This window comes from Coffea arabica, chromosome 2e (assembly GCF_036785885.1).
Source record: "Coffea arabica cultivar ET-39 chromosome 2e, Coffea Arabica ET-39 HiFi, whole genome shotgun sequence".
Classification (NCBI taxonomy): Eukaryota; Viridiplantae; Streptophyta; class Magnoliopsida; order Gentianales; family Rubiaceae; genus Coffea; species Coffea arabica.
This window is the reverse complement of record NC_092313.1, coordinates 70,524,327-70,540,186: the sequence shown is the minus strand read 5'-3', so window position 1 is coordinate 70,540,186 and position 15,860 is coordinate 70,524,327. Positions and strand designations below refer to the sequence as shown.

At 34.0% G+C, this 15,860-nt stretch overlaps 3 protein-coding genes across 4 annotated transcripts; all 3 read left to right on the top strand.

Moving 5' to 3' along the window:
• The first annotated feature begins 297 nt into the window (after positions 1 to 297).
• LOC140037368 (uncharacterized) lies at positions 298 to 8,440 on the top strand. 2 transcript variants are annotated; one of them, XM_072081486.1, is made up of 10 exons: positions 298 to 470; positions 1,470 to 1,532; positions 5,629 to 5,742; positions 5,819 to 6,075; positions 6,170 to 6,373; positions 6,450 to 6,542; positions 6,622 to 6,723; positions 6,852 to 7,241; positions 7,858 to 8,094; positions 8,206 to 8,440. In XM_072081486.1, exons 3-10 carry the CDS (start codon positions 5,631 to 5,633, stop codon positions 8,224 to 8,226), a joined length of 1,416 nt encoding a protein of 471 aa, XP_071937587.1. In that variant the 5' UTR covers positions 298 to 470; positions 1,470 to 1,532; positions 5,629 to 5,630; the 3' UTR covers positions 8,227 to 8,440. The 2 variants fall into 2 exon arrangements, with proteins under 2 accessions (XP_071937587.1, XP_071937588.1); XM_072081487.1 differs by lacking the exon at positions 6,450 to 6,542.
• LOC113729419 (uncharacterized) lies at positions 1,838 to 5,361 on the top strand. Its single transcript, XM_027253719.1, has 7 exons — positions 1,838 to 2,849; positions 2,958 to 2,972; positions 3,126 to 4,074; positions 4,163 to 4,471; positions 4,542 to 4,641; positions 4,720 to 4,828; positions 5,045 to 5,361. Exons 1-7 carry the CDS (start codon positions 1,838 to 1,840, stop codon positions 5,359 to 5,361), a joined length of 2,811 nt encoding a protein of 936 aa, XP_027109520.1.
• Positions 8,441 to 13,959: 5,519 nt separating the features above from the next.
• On the top strand, positions 13,960 to 14,783 carry LOC113732858 (histone H2A.1). Its single transcript, XM_027258862.2, has 2 exons — positions 13,960 to 14,236; positions 14,323 to 14,783. The coding sequence occupies exons 1-2, from the start codon at positions 14,033 to 14,035 to the stop codon at positions 14,554 to 14,556; spliced, it is 438 nt and encodes a 145-aa protein (XP_027114663.1). The 5' UTR covers positions 13,960 to 14,032; the 3' UTR covers positions 14,557 to 14,783.
• The last annotated feature ends 1,077 nt before the right edge of the window (positions 14,784 to 15,860 follow it).

Genomic DNA, 15,860 nt, shown 5'->3' with positions numbered 1-15,860 from the left:
AAATGCCTCAAATAAACACTTATTAAGGCATTAGGTAGTTTTTGCCATACTAACACTTATTAATTAAATAAAAAAAGACAATGTATAAGGGACAAATCTTATAAGAAAAACTGAAAATAAAAGAATATAAAGAAAAAATTTGTAGAGGCATTTTAGAGATGTGCCTCAACAACTAATAGAAGGAAAAACAATCCCAAATTATCCACGAAAAGAAGCGGCAAATTGTTTCATGAAAAAACAGAAAAATGCTCCAAATTGGCGCCTAAGAGCAGCGGCAAAATTGTCCCAAATCCCAAATCCCAAATCACAAATGCCGGTCTTTCTCCCTCACTCTCCCTCTCGGTCCTCTACCAATCTACCATCTCCAAAACTTTCATTTTTCATTGACCCATCTCTTTCCCGCACTTACTCTCTCTCGGTCCTCTTCTCTCAAACTATCTCCCCAAAGCTTCGATCTTTCCAAAATTGAGGTCAGTCATTCAATCATGATATCAAGATGGTTTACTTAGTTCTGTTTGAGTTTGTTGTTTTTGGGTTCCATGTCAGAATTTGTGGTTGTTTCTGTCTCTTTTTTGTCTTCCTGTCGGGAACTGTCTCTCTCAATTTCTATCAAGTTTGGTAATACAATTCAGGAACACGATTATTTATTTTCTTGAGAAACTGAAAACAGGGATATGATGTGAGGTACAAAATTTTGGAATATGGATTGGTTATATTTATGGAACTGATATTTTACAGCTACGCAGGGTGAATAAGGCCATCCGTAATCAAGAAATGCTATTGCTAGATATGAAAGCATCAAACTATCATAATTCATTTTGGTTTATGAATTAGAATATATTTTCATTTATGTGCTTCTGAAAGTTTTTTCTCGGATAAGATGAATGTCGAAGATAATTGATCATTTTTGGTTTCCAAGTGGCTTATTTTGCGCATATTTAACGATCCATTTATGTTGGTTGCCATGATGTTGGTTTTCAAAGTAAACTTAAGATGTCTCTAGAAATTTATGTTGATGATAGTTTACTCTTCTTTAACAATCAGTTTGTAGCTCTCACTAGCTCTCTATCCTCCCAATCTCTTTTCTTTTGATTTCTCCCAATCTCAGAGATAATCACTAGCTCTGATATTTGTAGCTCACTAGCTCTCACTAGTTGCAGCACCGTTAAACATATGAAATAATAGCCAAGGCAACAGATGCAATGAATTTTTTTAATTCTGTATTTGTTTGATTAAATCGACCTAAGAAATGGATTAATCAATCTAAAGAATCCTAAAGGGGAACGGGGAGAAGTAAGTGCTAGTATTTTCTTTTACTTTTTTCAATTTCTTTCTGTTTTCCTCTTTTCTAAACCGTAATTAAGACCTCTATTATAATTTGTTAAAAGCTTAAGCAATTGGTGTAAAAATGCAATAGGTCCTATTTTAAAATTTACTCAAGGTAGTTGCTTTTACTTTGTTTTGGACAGGTTTATATTTGCTGGTAAGTATTTGACGGACGAAAAGTGCTAGACTTTGGCACTCTTGAGCAGGTACATTCCTTTATTGGTCTAATTTTATACGTTCACATGCCTGATTAGTCTTGTTCTAATTTGCTTTTGAATATAGCAGTTGGTAATTTATTATTTGAATTTTACTATTAAAAGTGTTCATACATTACAAAGGTTTGCTGATATGAAATTGAGTATTTAAGTCTAATTTAATCTATCTTGCAATAAATTACAAAATTATTGGTTATTTTAGCTGTTATCTCATATAAAATGCATTATTTCAGGTACTCACTCATTGACACTCCTTTATGTTGTTTGATGAGTAAATATTTGATAACTCTAATAATATGGATAAGAGTTGGATGTGGAAAGATAGAAGAAGTGGTGAATTTGAAAAGGGTTTGGAATTATTCTTAAACTATGCATTTAAGCATTCAAGTCATGGGAATGGAATGATTGCTTGTCCATGTTCAGAATGTAAATGTGGAGTATGTGTGTCTAGGGCAGATGCAAAAATTCATTTGAAGGTGTTTGGATTTCTTAAGGGATACACACAGTGGGTAGCTCACGGGGAATTTGTATACTCTTCTGCACCGATACAGACCTCAGACAATGTTCCTCATAACGTATCTGATATATGTGATGACATGAATGGTCTAGTTCATGAAGCCTTAGGAATATCTCAACAAGATCCTGCTATGGCTGGTATATTTGAATCTAATCAGGAACTACCGAATTCAGTTGCTGAAAAGTTTTATAAGTTAATTGATGATTCTCAACAAGAACTCTACCCTGGTTGTAAAAATTTTTCCAAGCTTTCGTTCATAATTCGCTTGCTTCACTTGAAGTGTCTGGGTAAATGGAGTAACAAAATATTTGATATGCTTCTTGATTTGTTAAGAGAAGCATTTCCTGAAGCCATGGAAAAATTGCCTAAATCTTACTATGAGTCTGAAAAATTAATGAAAGAATTAGGACTTGGATATGAAAAGTATGATGCTTGTCCTAATGATTGCACTTTGTATTGGGGGGTAAATGCAAAAAGAACTTGTTGTGAAACATGCAAAGAACTTAGATGGGAAGCATCAGAAAATGATCCATCCGGTGAGAAAAGAAAAGTCGCACGTAAGGTTTTATGGCATTTTCCACTAAAACCCAGGTTGCAACGTTTATTTATGTCATCTAAAACTGCAAAGCATATGAGATGGCACTCGGAGGGTCGTACTAAGGATGGTTATATGAGACACCCTGCTGATTCCCCAGCTTGGAAAACTTTCGATTATCAGCATACAGATTTTTCTAAGGATCCTCGTAATGTTAGGTTGGGATTGGCTTCCGATGGATTTAATCCATTCAAAAGTATGAGCTCCACTCATAGTACATGGCCGGTGATTTTGATACCTTATAATTTACCGCCTTGGATGTGTATGAAACAGCCATATTTAATGTTGTCATTGTTGATACCAGGTCCACATGCTCCTGGTAATGATATTGATGTATATTTACAACCTCTAATCAAATAATTGAAAGAATTGTGGGAGATGGGGATCAATACATATGATGCATCTTGCAAACAAAACTTTCAATTAAGAGCAGCATTATTATGGACTATCAGTGATTTTCCTGGCTATGCAGTTTTATCCGGTTGGAGTACTAAAGGAAAATATGCATGCCCTGTTTGTCATAAACACACAACTTCACAACGGTTAAGGCATAAGGATTGTTATATGGGCCATAGAAAATTTTTGGATCCGGCTCATACTTTTAGGAAGAATTCTCGAGCTTTTAATGGAAAGGAAGAACATGGGAGAGCTCCTGAAAATTTGATGGGGTCTACAATTTTATCTGAATTGAAAAATTTTCAAATCAGATTTGGAAAATTAGTTGATGATAATCCAACATTGCCATTCAGTTGGAAAAAGTTGAGCATTTTCTTTGATCTTCCTTATTGGAAGGATAATTTAATTCGTCATAATTTGGATGTCATGCATATTGAAAAGAATATTTGTGATTGCATTGTTGGGACATTGTTGAATCTGGATAAAAATAAGGATGATTATACTGCACGCTGTGATTTACGTGACATGGGTATAAGGCCGGAACTTCATCCAGTTGAGAAAGAAAATGGTAGATTTTATTTGCCTCCAGCCTGCTTTACAATGGACAGGAAGGAAAAAGAAATTTTCTGTAAAGTGCTAAAAAAAGTGAAGGTACCGGACGGGTATGCAGCTAATATATCTAGATGTGTGAAAGTGAAGCCGCCCAAAATTTATGGACTTAAGAGCCATGATAACCATATTTTGATGCAGCAGTTGTTGCCAATAGCTTTGAGAAAAACATTATCGAAGGCAGTCCGCTCTCCATTGATTAAATTGAGTAGGTACTTTCGAAAGTTGTGCTCTAAAGTCCTTTGTGCTGAAGATTTAGTCCACATGGAGAAGGAGATTGCTATTATACTTTGTCAACTCGAGAGAATCTTTCCACCATCTTTTTTTGTTACCATGGTGCATTTATCTATCCATTTGGCCACCGAGGCAAAAATTGGAGGGCCAGTCCATTATCGCTGGATGTATCCTATTGAAAGGTATGTGTTCTGAATTAAATTAATAATCTTAATATTTATTTATTTATTTGGGCACCTTGAAGTCTTATGATATCATATTTCTTCTAAGGTACTTGGGCACCTTGAAGTCTTATGTTCGAAACAAAAGTCGACCAGAAGGTTGCATTGCTGAAGGGTATATAGCAAAAGAGTGCTTGACATTTTGTTCATTTTTCTTGGCTGATTATGTGGAGACAAAATTGAATCGATCAAACAGAAATGAAGAGGTCGCTAAAAGTTCTTCAACTGGACTGGATTTGTTCTCAATGTCAACTCGTCCATTAGGCAAAGGAATTCCCACTAAATTCAGCGATGAGATTTTGAGAAAAGCACATCAATATGTCCTATTCAATTGTGACCATGTCAATCCCTATATCAAGTAAGTAAATAATATTTCAAAAATGTCCTATTCAAAGTTATCTAGAGCTCATTGAATATTGTAATTGCAGCCAGCATTATCAATTGATTCAAGAAAGGAATCCCCGAGCTGGAAAACATGTTATTGAACTCATGCATAGTGAGAATTTTGCATCTTGGTTTGCCAATCATGTATGTTATTAAACATTGCTAGTTATTAGCTGTTTTTGTACTACAAATTTGTCTCTAATGTTCTTATATGTAATACAGATTGAGCACAATATAGAGTGCAAGGGAGATACATTACTTATGGATTTGAAGCAGCTTGCTAAGGGTCCAAATATTGTTGGGATACAATACAAAGGACTGCTTGTCAATGGTTTTCAATTTCATACAAGAGAGTTGGAGAAAAAAAGAAAAACACAAAATAGTGGAGTCATGGTTAATGCCACAACCTCGAGTTTTGCAAGTGCAAAAGATAATAATCCAATTTTGAGTGATTTGGATTATTATGGAATTTTGACTAACATCATTGAGTTAGACTACAGAGAAGGTTGAAAAGTGTTGTTATTTGAATGTGATTGGGTCTCCAAAGGAAAAAGGCTAAAGCAAGATGAGGATGGGTTCATGTTAGCGAACTTTTCGAATGTAAAGCGGCACAATGAACCTTATATTCTTGCTGTTCAAGCATCACAAGTATTTTATGTGGAAGATCCTCTTGAAAATGGGTGGCATGTTGTTATCACCACAAGACCAAGAGCTGAGTACAACATGGATCATGTGGGTGATGTGGACATGTACTTGCAAAGTCCAATTTCAAACATACAGTTGGAAGATGACAATGGAGATGTTAGCTACATCCGTGATGATGTTCAAGGAGTCGGATTGATTCCAATTAGGCCAAATTCATGATATGCTTCCACTGTAGATTCTATGTTTTATTAATTTGTTGCATGTAGACTTATCAAATTATCTCTGGCTATGCCTAATATTGATGTACCATGTTATAATTTTGGAACAAGATGCTGTTTACTTAGCTAGTAATGTTGTTTAGTTATTTATTTATTTCTTCTTACTTGCTGAAGTTTCATTTTTACATTGCAAGTGCTGAATTTTAGTTGTAGTTTATTAACTTTATTAAATTGACTAAATGTTACATGAATTGAGTTTGTTGTTCAGACATGGCTAGGACTAAGAAACGAAGAAATTCCAGCAGCAGCCGACTTATTGATGAACCAATTGATGAGCATATGGAAAATCAGTCTATAAGAGTGGAAGAGCTTCAGAATACAGGTATTAGCAAGAGCATTTGAGATTTTTAAGTATATTATTGCATATACACTAATAAATATTGTTCTTATTTTTTTAGATGATGAGACTGATGGTGATATGGAGGCAAAAAAAACACGAGGGCCAACATCTATGACAAGTGTTTGGGGTCAGCCTACATCTCATCGTTATAAAGTTAAATTCAACAAACTTGGCAAACCAGTGGGCAAAAATAAATCAAGATTTACAGAGTTCTTGGGTACAATATCAAGAAATGGTTCATATGCCCCAATTGACGTCCAAGATTGGCGAAAAATTGACAATTCTCGGAAGAAAGACATGTTAAAGATTGTCAAGGTAATAAAGCTTAAATCAGTTAATACTTGTATCAATATTTGTTAGTTATTTATGATATGATGGGTGGAATCTAAGCACATGAAATATATTGTAGGAAAAATTTGATGTCCCTCCCAGTGCAAAAATTTGGATTCTTCGTGCTTTGGGCAAGTATTGGAGGAATTGGAAGGCATGGATTAAAGCAACATACTACAAGCCAAATATACAAGTTGAAACTCAAATGCTCAATTTAGATGTGAGAGTGGTAAAAGATCAATATAAAGTCATTGCTGATTATTGGGAGTTAGAAGAAACAAAGGTATATGTATATTCCCTTTATGTAATAGTATATCAGTATTTTAGAGTTATTTCTAAATTATTTGTATGTGATATAGAAAACTAGTGAAAAAAATAAAAATGCAAGGGCAATGAAGACCACGAATCATAATACCGGGAAGAAATCATTTGCCCAGATTCGAACAAACATGGTAAACATTTCTGGCTATTCTATTATGCTTTATTTAATATTATTTCAATTTGTTTAAACAAAAATTCTTTTTGATACAGAAGAAAAAATTAGGCCGCAATCCTTCACGAGTTGAAATGTTCAATCACTGCTACACTGATAACAAAGGAAACCCATCTAGTAGTGCAGCAGCTAATATTATGGTAAGTAAAATCTTTCATTATGCTGTTTACTTGCTTTAAAATATATTAGAAAGATCTATCCATTATTTTCTAATCTATATTAGGATTGTACAAATGTAATCATTGTCTTACTCTTTACACTTTTGCAGCTTGCAATGAATGAAAAGGTTAGTCAATTGCCTCCTGATACTGAAGATCCTATTGGAAAAAATGATGTATTTGCACAAGTAGTTGGGCAAGACAAGCATGGGCATGTACGGATGTATGGTTTTGGTATATGTCCAACTGATGTGTGGGGTGATGAACCTAGTCGAAGTGGATCTCAGCGACTAGTGTTGGATAAAAAACATGAAATATTAGAGATGAAGGCAAAATTTGCTCAGCAAGAGGAACAAATTAAAGATCAAGCAAGAGAACTTGCTAACCTGAAAGCTTATTTAGAGCAACAAAATGGTCATAACTTGCTGAATCAATCAAGAATCACTTCAACATCATCTAATCATATCTCAACCTCAAGTTCCAGTCTTAGACCTCTTAAAGTAAGTTTTTTAATATATTTGTTCGGTAATGCCAGTCCTCTTTGCTTGATAATGATTTGATATTTAGGCATGTTGTGGTATTACAATATGAAAGCAATTTTAGTTTATTTATTTTTATTTTTATCTCATGTTACTCTTTGCATGAATGACCAAAGATTACTAAGATGATGCTGACCAAAGATTACATTTCTCTGTGCTGTGTTTATTACTTGAACTGTAATGTTGAAGCTTTTAATTTCTCCAATCTGACTGAAGCGTAGAGTTGATGGAAATATGCTAACTGAGTATCCCAAAGGCTATTCGATAGACATTTGATATGCGCTGCTGGCTGTATCAACATTAGTAACACTTTTGCTGTTTTGCTTGAAAGGGATTTCCTTGAAATGGTCCGACCATGTAGATATGTTTTGCTATTACAGTTTGAAAGCAATTTTAGTTTAGTTATTTTTATATTTGTTACATGTTACTCTTGAGTAGTTGTGGACTTTTGTAGAAGTATGATTCATAGTTTTCTTACTATAATGTTACTTACTACACAACATGGACTGGAATTTTGATGTGACTGCTTTGCATATGGTTTGTTTTCTGATGTTTCGAGTTTTGCATTTTCATGTAGGAGGGAGACTGGATTTCTCTTTTTAGCTTAGATGAGCCAACAAAAGTTGTGGCAATTGGACGGCTTCAATCCCTTGATCCTTCTACAATAGTTGGGGGCCAACCACTAGGTTCGAATTGGTGTGAAGTGCTAGTTCAAGTTGTGGTTGAACGTGATGAGCATTTGATTAGGCCTTATGTGCCTTTGCAAACAATTGCTGATTCAATTGGTGCTCCTATAGCTTGGCCAACAAAACTAGTATGTTTTTCCTTTTCTAGCTTTCAAATTATGTTAACTGTTAATATCTCATATGTTTGTTTCATTTGATAATTATGATAGATTTTAATACATAATATACTTATGCTATAGGTAAAAATTTGCGAAGATTGATGTGCTGAAATTCAAAAGTGGACAAGGTGTTGCAGCATATGGATACTTATCCACTTATATGGAAGTGCTCTAACTGTAAAAGGACAAAGTGTTGCTGCACATATTACAAGAAGTTGGTCTACTAGTGGTTTAGTTGATTTTAATTTATCTAGTGCTATTTAGGTGAAATCGTGGCAAACAATTAGTAGGACATTCTAGCTGTTTGATTAATGTAAAAACAAATATTATGTTTTTTTTTGCAAGGATGAAAGTTTAATTGGTTGGTTGGAAGAGTACTAGGAGTTATAAGTACTTTAATTGTAATAATTGGTTATGGTGATAATTTGAAAGTGGATTTTCAATCAAATATTGCTGATTTTGGTCATTGAATGTGAGATGTCGAATATGAATGTACGATTATATTGACACAATAGGAATGTTATATTCACAGCAGTACCTGTGGCTGGGCATAAAAAAGAAAAAAAAATTCCAGCCTATTGAGGCACTTGAAAGTGTCACGATAAGGGTTTTTCGTAGTAGAAATTTTCTTGTTACACAGCAGGTTTTTGAGGCATTTTAAAACACTTTTAAAGGTTGATATAGAGGCATTTGCCAGTATCTACATTAAGCTATATAGTGGCATACTTGCATGCCTCAATAACAACCATTTTGTGACAAATACTACTATCTCAAGAACGGACTGTTAAGGCATTTTTAAGTGTCAACTTAAAGTTAAGATGACATTGTTTTGTGCCTCTAAAAAGTTGAGTTCTTGAAAGTTGAATCCCAATTAAGGCATTTTTTGGTGTAACCATTATAACCTTGTGTTGGCACTTCTAAATGTCTGAATTGTTTCCTGTGTCGTGGCACTTAATTGTGCCTTAAAAAGCTTTTGTGACATAGGTTTTACATGGCACACTAAGTATGTGCCTTAATATATTAAGTGCCTCAATAAAGCGTGACTTGTGACATTTTGATGCGCCTCTATAAGCAGTTTTTCTTGTAGTGGCCCTCCCCTCCCCTTTATGGATCTAGTTGCGCCCAAATTGCGACTGGAAAGTTGCGACCTTTTGGTCACCATCTGGCTGTGACAAGATCACAGCTTTTGGTCGTAGTCGGAGGCCTCGATCTAACCAGATCGAGGGGGGAGGAGCTGGCCAAGGGGTGAGGGGCAAGGGGAGGAGGTGGTGGCGGTGGTAGGTGGTAGTGATAGGTGAAAAATGTTGTAGAATTTTTTTAAATTTTTTGTATATATTTGTAAGTTGTTTTTGATATATTGTATGAATGATATGTTTTTGGAGTTATTTTTTTTTATGCATTACTATAACATTATATTTGAAAAACTACTTTTTGAAAAATAGGCCAATCCAAACGGAGGTAGTATAAAAAATTTAAGATGTTTCTATCAATTTGAACAAATTCCATCGATTTTCCAAATTAGTTAAAAGCAAGAGAGAGTCTTATGAATATTTCAAAACAATAAGATGATCACCTGTCTTTCCCTAAAAACACAAGATTTACTGTATTTTACCCTTTTCCTAACTTAGCCCATTGGACCTATTATGCGTGGTATTAACCAGTTGTGTTTGATATTAAGTTAGATCTCTTAGAATTGAGTCAATTAATTATCAATGTTTCACATGGCTAATATTTTTCGCTGTCAATCAAGAGTAAAATTACATATCCATAAATTTACATATTCAAGTGATACACACATTTACAGTTTTGTTAAGGGTTATTATCACTTTACCCCCTTAATCTTAAGTCACAGTAGAAGACATGTACACCAGGAGTTCCTCATGATCATGGTGAATAGAGATCTAAGAGTCTTTTATGAATCCTAATTGTCATCTCTTAAGAACTTTGCAAGAGGGGTTTTTGGATTTTCATATGGCTTTGAATTACCTAGCTACGAACAAAATAATATATATAAGGAGCAATCTAGTTCTTAAAACCCACAATCAGTTGGAATAAAAAGAAAATAAAATGCACCAAAAAAAAACCCCATACGTAGGGTACTTTTTTTTTTTTGGATCAGATAATTGGTATGTAGGATAGGGTTTGAAACTTGCTTTCTTCCTAAGCTTTAACAAACTCCATATACGGTTTAGCCCTTCAAATAATATGCTATTTCTTGAGTTGCGTACCATATCATCCACATCATGGTCACAATAAGCTCTCTCTCTCTCCATTTCTTGATCGGTTTGCAAAATTATCTGCATTAGTTCTTTAGAACACGAAGCATTAATAGCTCTAATATCCAAGCTAATACCAACTAGATCCCAAATCTCTATAGCAAATCTGCAATCAAGGGAAATATGTCTATCATTTTTCTTGACTATCTCCACACCAAGGACATGCAAGTAGAGTTGAAACCAGTGGCTCTTCTACTTAAATTTGCGCAATGCATTCCAGCACAACCTCTGATCCATAGAAAACATTTGACCTTAGGGGGCAGCAAATTTTTTTTTTCTGACGTAAGGGGTATTCTGACTTACACCAGACAAATTGAAAACAGCATGAGCTTCCAAATTCCTCCCCAGAATTTCTTATCATCCTTTTTTGTGAAGGTGATTCAACCTTACCATCCCAATTCTTCAAAAGGTCCATTAATTATCATTCAATATGCCGACTTCACAGAGAATTTTCCATCCTTGCTATACATATAATGCCAAACCAGCTCATCCTCCGGCCAAGAATCACAGAGGTATCAATATCACACAAAACGATCTCGGCCTCATGCATTGGGAAGACAGCTTTGATTAGAATAGTTCAGTTTGACAAGCTTGCTGCCTACTTGTCTGCATTAATACAACTATTACAGAATTAAGGAAATTAAGAAAGATGTTGCATTAAGGGTATCTAGTAGTATTACGAGTTTTACCAATGGTGGCGCCCTGCTGATATCCAGCAAATAATAGTACTATTAACTAGTGAATAAAGCATTCCTTGGAAATTAAGTTTTTTTTATTAAAACTAATGGAAGTAATTAAAGTTTATGATTTATTTGGCACATAAAAAAAAGTGATTGGAAATGACAGTTATTAGAAAGGGAAAATCGTCCAAAACGTCCCTCACATTTTGTAAAATGACTTTTTTCGTCCCTCACTTTTAAAAGTGTAATTTTATATCTCTTACATATTCACATCGGTCAAATTTAGTCCCTAACTAGATTTCCGATCATTTTTTGGCCGGAATCCATCATGTGCAAGGCACGTGATCATTTTTTAAGGGTAAATTTGTCAAATTATATTTTACATAATCTAATCTATAGTCCTCCACATTTTATAAAACAAATTTTTTCGTCCCTCACATTTTATAAAATGATTTTTTCATCCCTCATATTTCACAAAATGAATTTCTCCATCCCTCACATTTCAAAAAATGAATATTTCCATCCCTTACTAATTATGTGTGTGAGGGAAACCCTAAAAAAAAAAAGTGTGTGAATACATTTTGTTTAAACACATGTATATGTCTATTTGATTTTGCTTAATAATACAAATAGCATAAATATATGTATGTGTCTATTTGATTTCACTTGAAAAACAATACGAATACCATATATTATACGTGATCATTTGATTTCATCCGGTATTAGCTAGTAAAAAATCTTGCATTCATTGTCAAGTTGGCCAACAAAGCTATTTTCGGTCAAAATACAATAAGAATATGCAAAATAAGGTTCTATTAGTAAATATTAGTCATAATCATACAAAAAGAGAAGATAGCCCACAAGTTGAGCCCAATTACATACATGTGTTTATGCTATTATTATTAAGTAAAATCAAATAGACATATACATGTGTTTTAAAAAAATGTATTCACACACATAATTAGTGAGAAATGAAAAATTCATTTTTTGAAATGTGAGGGATGGAGAAATTCATTTTGTGAAATGTGAGGGATGAAAAAATCATTTTATAAAATGTGAGGAACGAAAAAATTTATTTTATAAAATGTGGAGGACTATATATCAGATTATGTAAAATATAATTTGACAAATTTACCCTTAAAAAATGATCACGTGCCTTGCACATGATGGATTCCGGCCAAAAAATGATCGAAAATCTAATTAGGGACTAAATTTGACCGATGTGAATATGTAAGGGATATAAAATTATACTTTTAAAAGTGAGGGACGAAAAAAGTTATTTTACAAAATGTGAGGGACGTTTTGGACGATTTTCCCTATTAGAAATTAGTACTAAACTTAAACAAGTTCTATCTTTCATAAATCTTTATTCTTATGAGAGTAATATTAGAGAATCAAAAGATGACACAAAATTTTAACACCGAACTTCCGAATTGTCATCATTTACATATAGAAAGGTGTCGGACTAAGCAATCAATTATAACCATAATAGAGGTTGTTTAAAAATGTCCCAAAATGTTGTGCGCCATTAATTGAAATAAGGCACGCTAAAGCTTCAGTTTGACTAGCAAATATTGCATTGATTTTTTAGAACAATAATGCAAAATAATGCATGTTTGTTTCAAAAACATATTTTCATTGTGTACGTAAAATAAGCGACTTTTTTTTTTTAAAAAGCACATGGACTAAGTGACAATTTTTTAAAAAATGCTAAAAGATTGCATTCCATGAGTATATTTTCTGAAACAATTAATTAATTTTGCAAATATGTTATTTTGAAAATCTTGGAAACATTTAGTTTGGTGTAAGAGTTTTCTTAATGGAAAATGTTTTCCTCATTTTCTTAATGGGAAGTGATAAATGTTTTTTTTGAAAATATAATATTAAAAAAATTAAAGAAAATAGCAATCTCTTCATTCTTTTTGCAATTTGGTTTGACTTCCAATGCCATACTGTTGTACTACCATCGTTTTATGTCCATGCTACTTTTACTTTTTCTTGTTTAATGGTAACACTACATGATATTTCTTGGAAAACAATTTCAATCAAAAACGAAGACATGGAATATTATGGACTAGAATAAGCAAATGCAAAAAGCAAAAATGAATCGACTAAATATTCCACTTATAACTGATTTGAAACTCATAGCACAAATACATTTTTCTAAAAATTGTCTATTACACAAAACAAGCTAAAAACACGTGAAAAAGGGGAAAAAGACGGATTAAAATTTTGCATCCTCCATCTTCTGAAAACAACTCATCATAATTTATCTTTATACGTGAAAAACTTTATAACACAAACGAAAGCAAGTGAAATAACGGAGAAGGGAGGACAAAAAAGAAGTTGCTAATTATTGCATTTATTACCATATTCGATGGAAGTAAATGTCAAAATTTGTATATGTAACATGCATTTAAACGTGACGATGTATAAGTAATCAATAACTTGTACTATAAAAGATTTATCCTACAAAACTTATAGTAAGTAATTAATAACTTGGTGTGGATAAAAAGTTCGCACTTTGGGCTAGCATAGTACCGAAATTTTGAACTTTTTAAGAAAAAGTTAGTTTATTTCAATTTTCAACTTCCCGCCTCGATTAAAATTAAACTAATTATCGCTTAACAAAATCTCCCTCCCCGACTCATTCCCACTGTCGGGGAGGCCCCACATATGGTTCGATGCAATTCCATTGGTCGCTTTACAAAGCATCAGATCGCCGACCTGTCATTTCTCCACCATCCGATTAAACTCCCCAGGACCCAATCCGATGGTCCAAACTAATAATTCACCCGGATCGCCAGCGTGGCACTCCCATCCCAATCCAAACCACGGCCTATATATTCCCCCTGTCCCCCGTTCCCCGCTCCCGTCTCACATCAAAATTCAAAAAAAAAAAAAAATCGCTAGAAAATTTCCATTTGAAAAAAAAAATTTCCTGAAGAAGAAATGGACGCAACAAAGCCAACCAAGGGCGCCGGTGGAAGAAAGGGTGGCGAGAGGAAGAAGGCGGTTACAAAATCCGTCAAAGCAGGGCTCCAGTTTCCAGTGGGTCGCATCGCCCGATTTCTGAAAAAAGGTCGTTATGCTCAGCGCACCGGTATCGGCGCTCCCATCTACATGGCCGCCGTTCTCGAGTACCTCGCCGCTGAGGTAAATGCTATCAATATGAATATTCTCTCTTTCGTGGTTTTTTTTAAATCTTTTATTAATTTTGTTTCGGATTTGTTGATCTTTAGGTGTTGGAATTGGCTGGGAATGCGGCTAGGGATAACAAGAAGAACAGGATAAACCCTAGGCACGTGCTGTTGGCGGTGAGGAACGACGAAGAATTGGGGAAATTGCTGCAAGGGGTGACGATTGCGAGCGGTGGAGTTTTGCCGAATATAAATCCGGTTCTGTTGCCGAAGAAGACCGCTGCTTCGGAGGAGAAGGCGGCGACTAAGCAGTCCAAGTCTCCAAAGAAAGCTTAGATTTGGGTTCTGAGCAGTAGAATAAATAGCAAAAAAAAAAAAAAGGAATATGGGTTTTTAGCTATTTTAGGTAGTTTTGTTTAGTAAGTGGAGAAAGGTTCTGTTTTTGTTTTTGGGACTGAAAATGAAATGAAAGTGGACCGGGGGGGATCATTGTACTTATTATTGTGGTTCTTTTTGTTCAGACTTGTTGCAACACAAGTCAAGTCATATTACCAGTTCATGTACTTCTGGTTTCCTCTCTTTCTGTATTACCAGTTCATGTACCTGTACTTCTGGTTTCCTCTCTTTCTGTATCAAAAGATAGAGATTAGCAACTGATCGCTAACTAGGCTTGTCTTCAACCAGAAAACTGGAGGATTATTGTTTGTTTTTGCATCACAGAAAAAGTAAAAAAAGAAAGAAAAAAAACTGTGTAGGAGAGAGAGAGGCGAATGATTAAGAGGTCAATGGGGGGAGTGTTTTGGGGGAAGATTAGAAACACTTATCCATGTAGTTAGGCCTTTCTGTTGTGTTTTATCGAATGTAGATCATACTGTTCAAATTGGCATTTCATAAAGTCTCATCTTTGGTTATTTGAGGTTGTGATAGATTATAAAGAAGTGTTTTTTGAGTTACTATAAAAGTTGGATTCTTGAACTATGGATTAAACATCTTAGAAGTAAATATTATATAGAGATGAATACTCAAATTTCTTGCTCTAATTAGGGCTTTGGCCATGGCCATTCAGGAAGTTATACGTTATGAATTAGTCCAAAAACTAGATGCGTTTAACTGATTTTTTTTTTTTGTATGATTAAATCTAATTTTAATTTTTTTTTGAAATTAGATGCGTTTATTCTGATGGTGATTTAGGTTTTTTTTTTTAGTTTTTTCATCTTTTATTGAGCATTTTTTCTTAGTGTAGGTTGGAGTAGAAATAAGAGTAAATTAAGTTAGTAGTTGTCGTTTTATAAAAAAAAAATATAATTGTGTAATTGAAAATTGGATTCTTATTTTTGTGAGTCTATCCAAAATTGTTGAGAGAAGAATAAGTATAACAAATGTGATTTGAAAGTTTTAGTGAAAAGCTAAACAAAATAATAATAATAATAATAAGCTCTAACATTATTCGTGTATGAGATCATGATTATGAAATATTTGACTTTGGATAAGAATTCAAAAGTCACTTGAATATGAATGACCTGAAAATTGTACTACTTCTTTAGTAACTATTTCAAGGAGAAAAAAAAAACGGAAGGAATGATATTGCAGGCAGCGGGCTACAGTGGAAGGTTCATTAATGACAACGACCTGGGCCTAAA

Coding starts and splice junctions, on each gene's coding strand:
- LOC113729419 (XM_027253719.1), top strand. CDS start 1,838: ATGGATAAGAGTTGGATGTGGAAAGATAGAAGAAGTGGTGAATTTGAA. Junction 4,642..4,719: donor CATCTTGGTTTGCCAATCAT/GTATGTTATTAA, acceptor TATGTAATACAG/ATTGAGCACAATATAGAGTG. Junction 4,829..5,044: donor CAAAGGACTGCTTGTCAATG/GTTTTCAATTTC, acceptor GGGTCTCCAAAG/GAAAAAGGCTAAAGCAAGAT.
- LOC113732858 (XM_027258862.2), top strand. CDS start 14,033: ATGGACGCAACAAAGCCAACCAAGGGCGCCGGTGGAAGAAAGGGTGGC. Junction 14,237..14,322: donor TCGAGTACCTCGCCGCTGAG/GTAAATGCTATC, acceptor GTTGATCTTTAG/GTGTTGGAATTGGCTGGGAA.
- LOC140037368 (XM_072081486.1), top strand. CDS start 5,631: ATGGCTAGGACTAAGAAACGAAGAAATTCCAGCAGCAGCCGACTTATT. Junction 5,743..5,818: donor GGAAGAGCTTCAGAATACAG/GTATTAGCAAGA, acceptor TTATTTTTTTAG/ATGATGAGACTGATGGTGAT. Junction 7,242..7,857: donor CCAGTCTTAGACCTCTTAAA/GTAAGTTTTTTA, acceptor ATTTTCATGTAG/GAGGGAGACTGGATTTCTCT.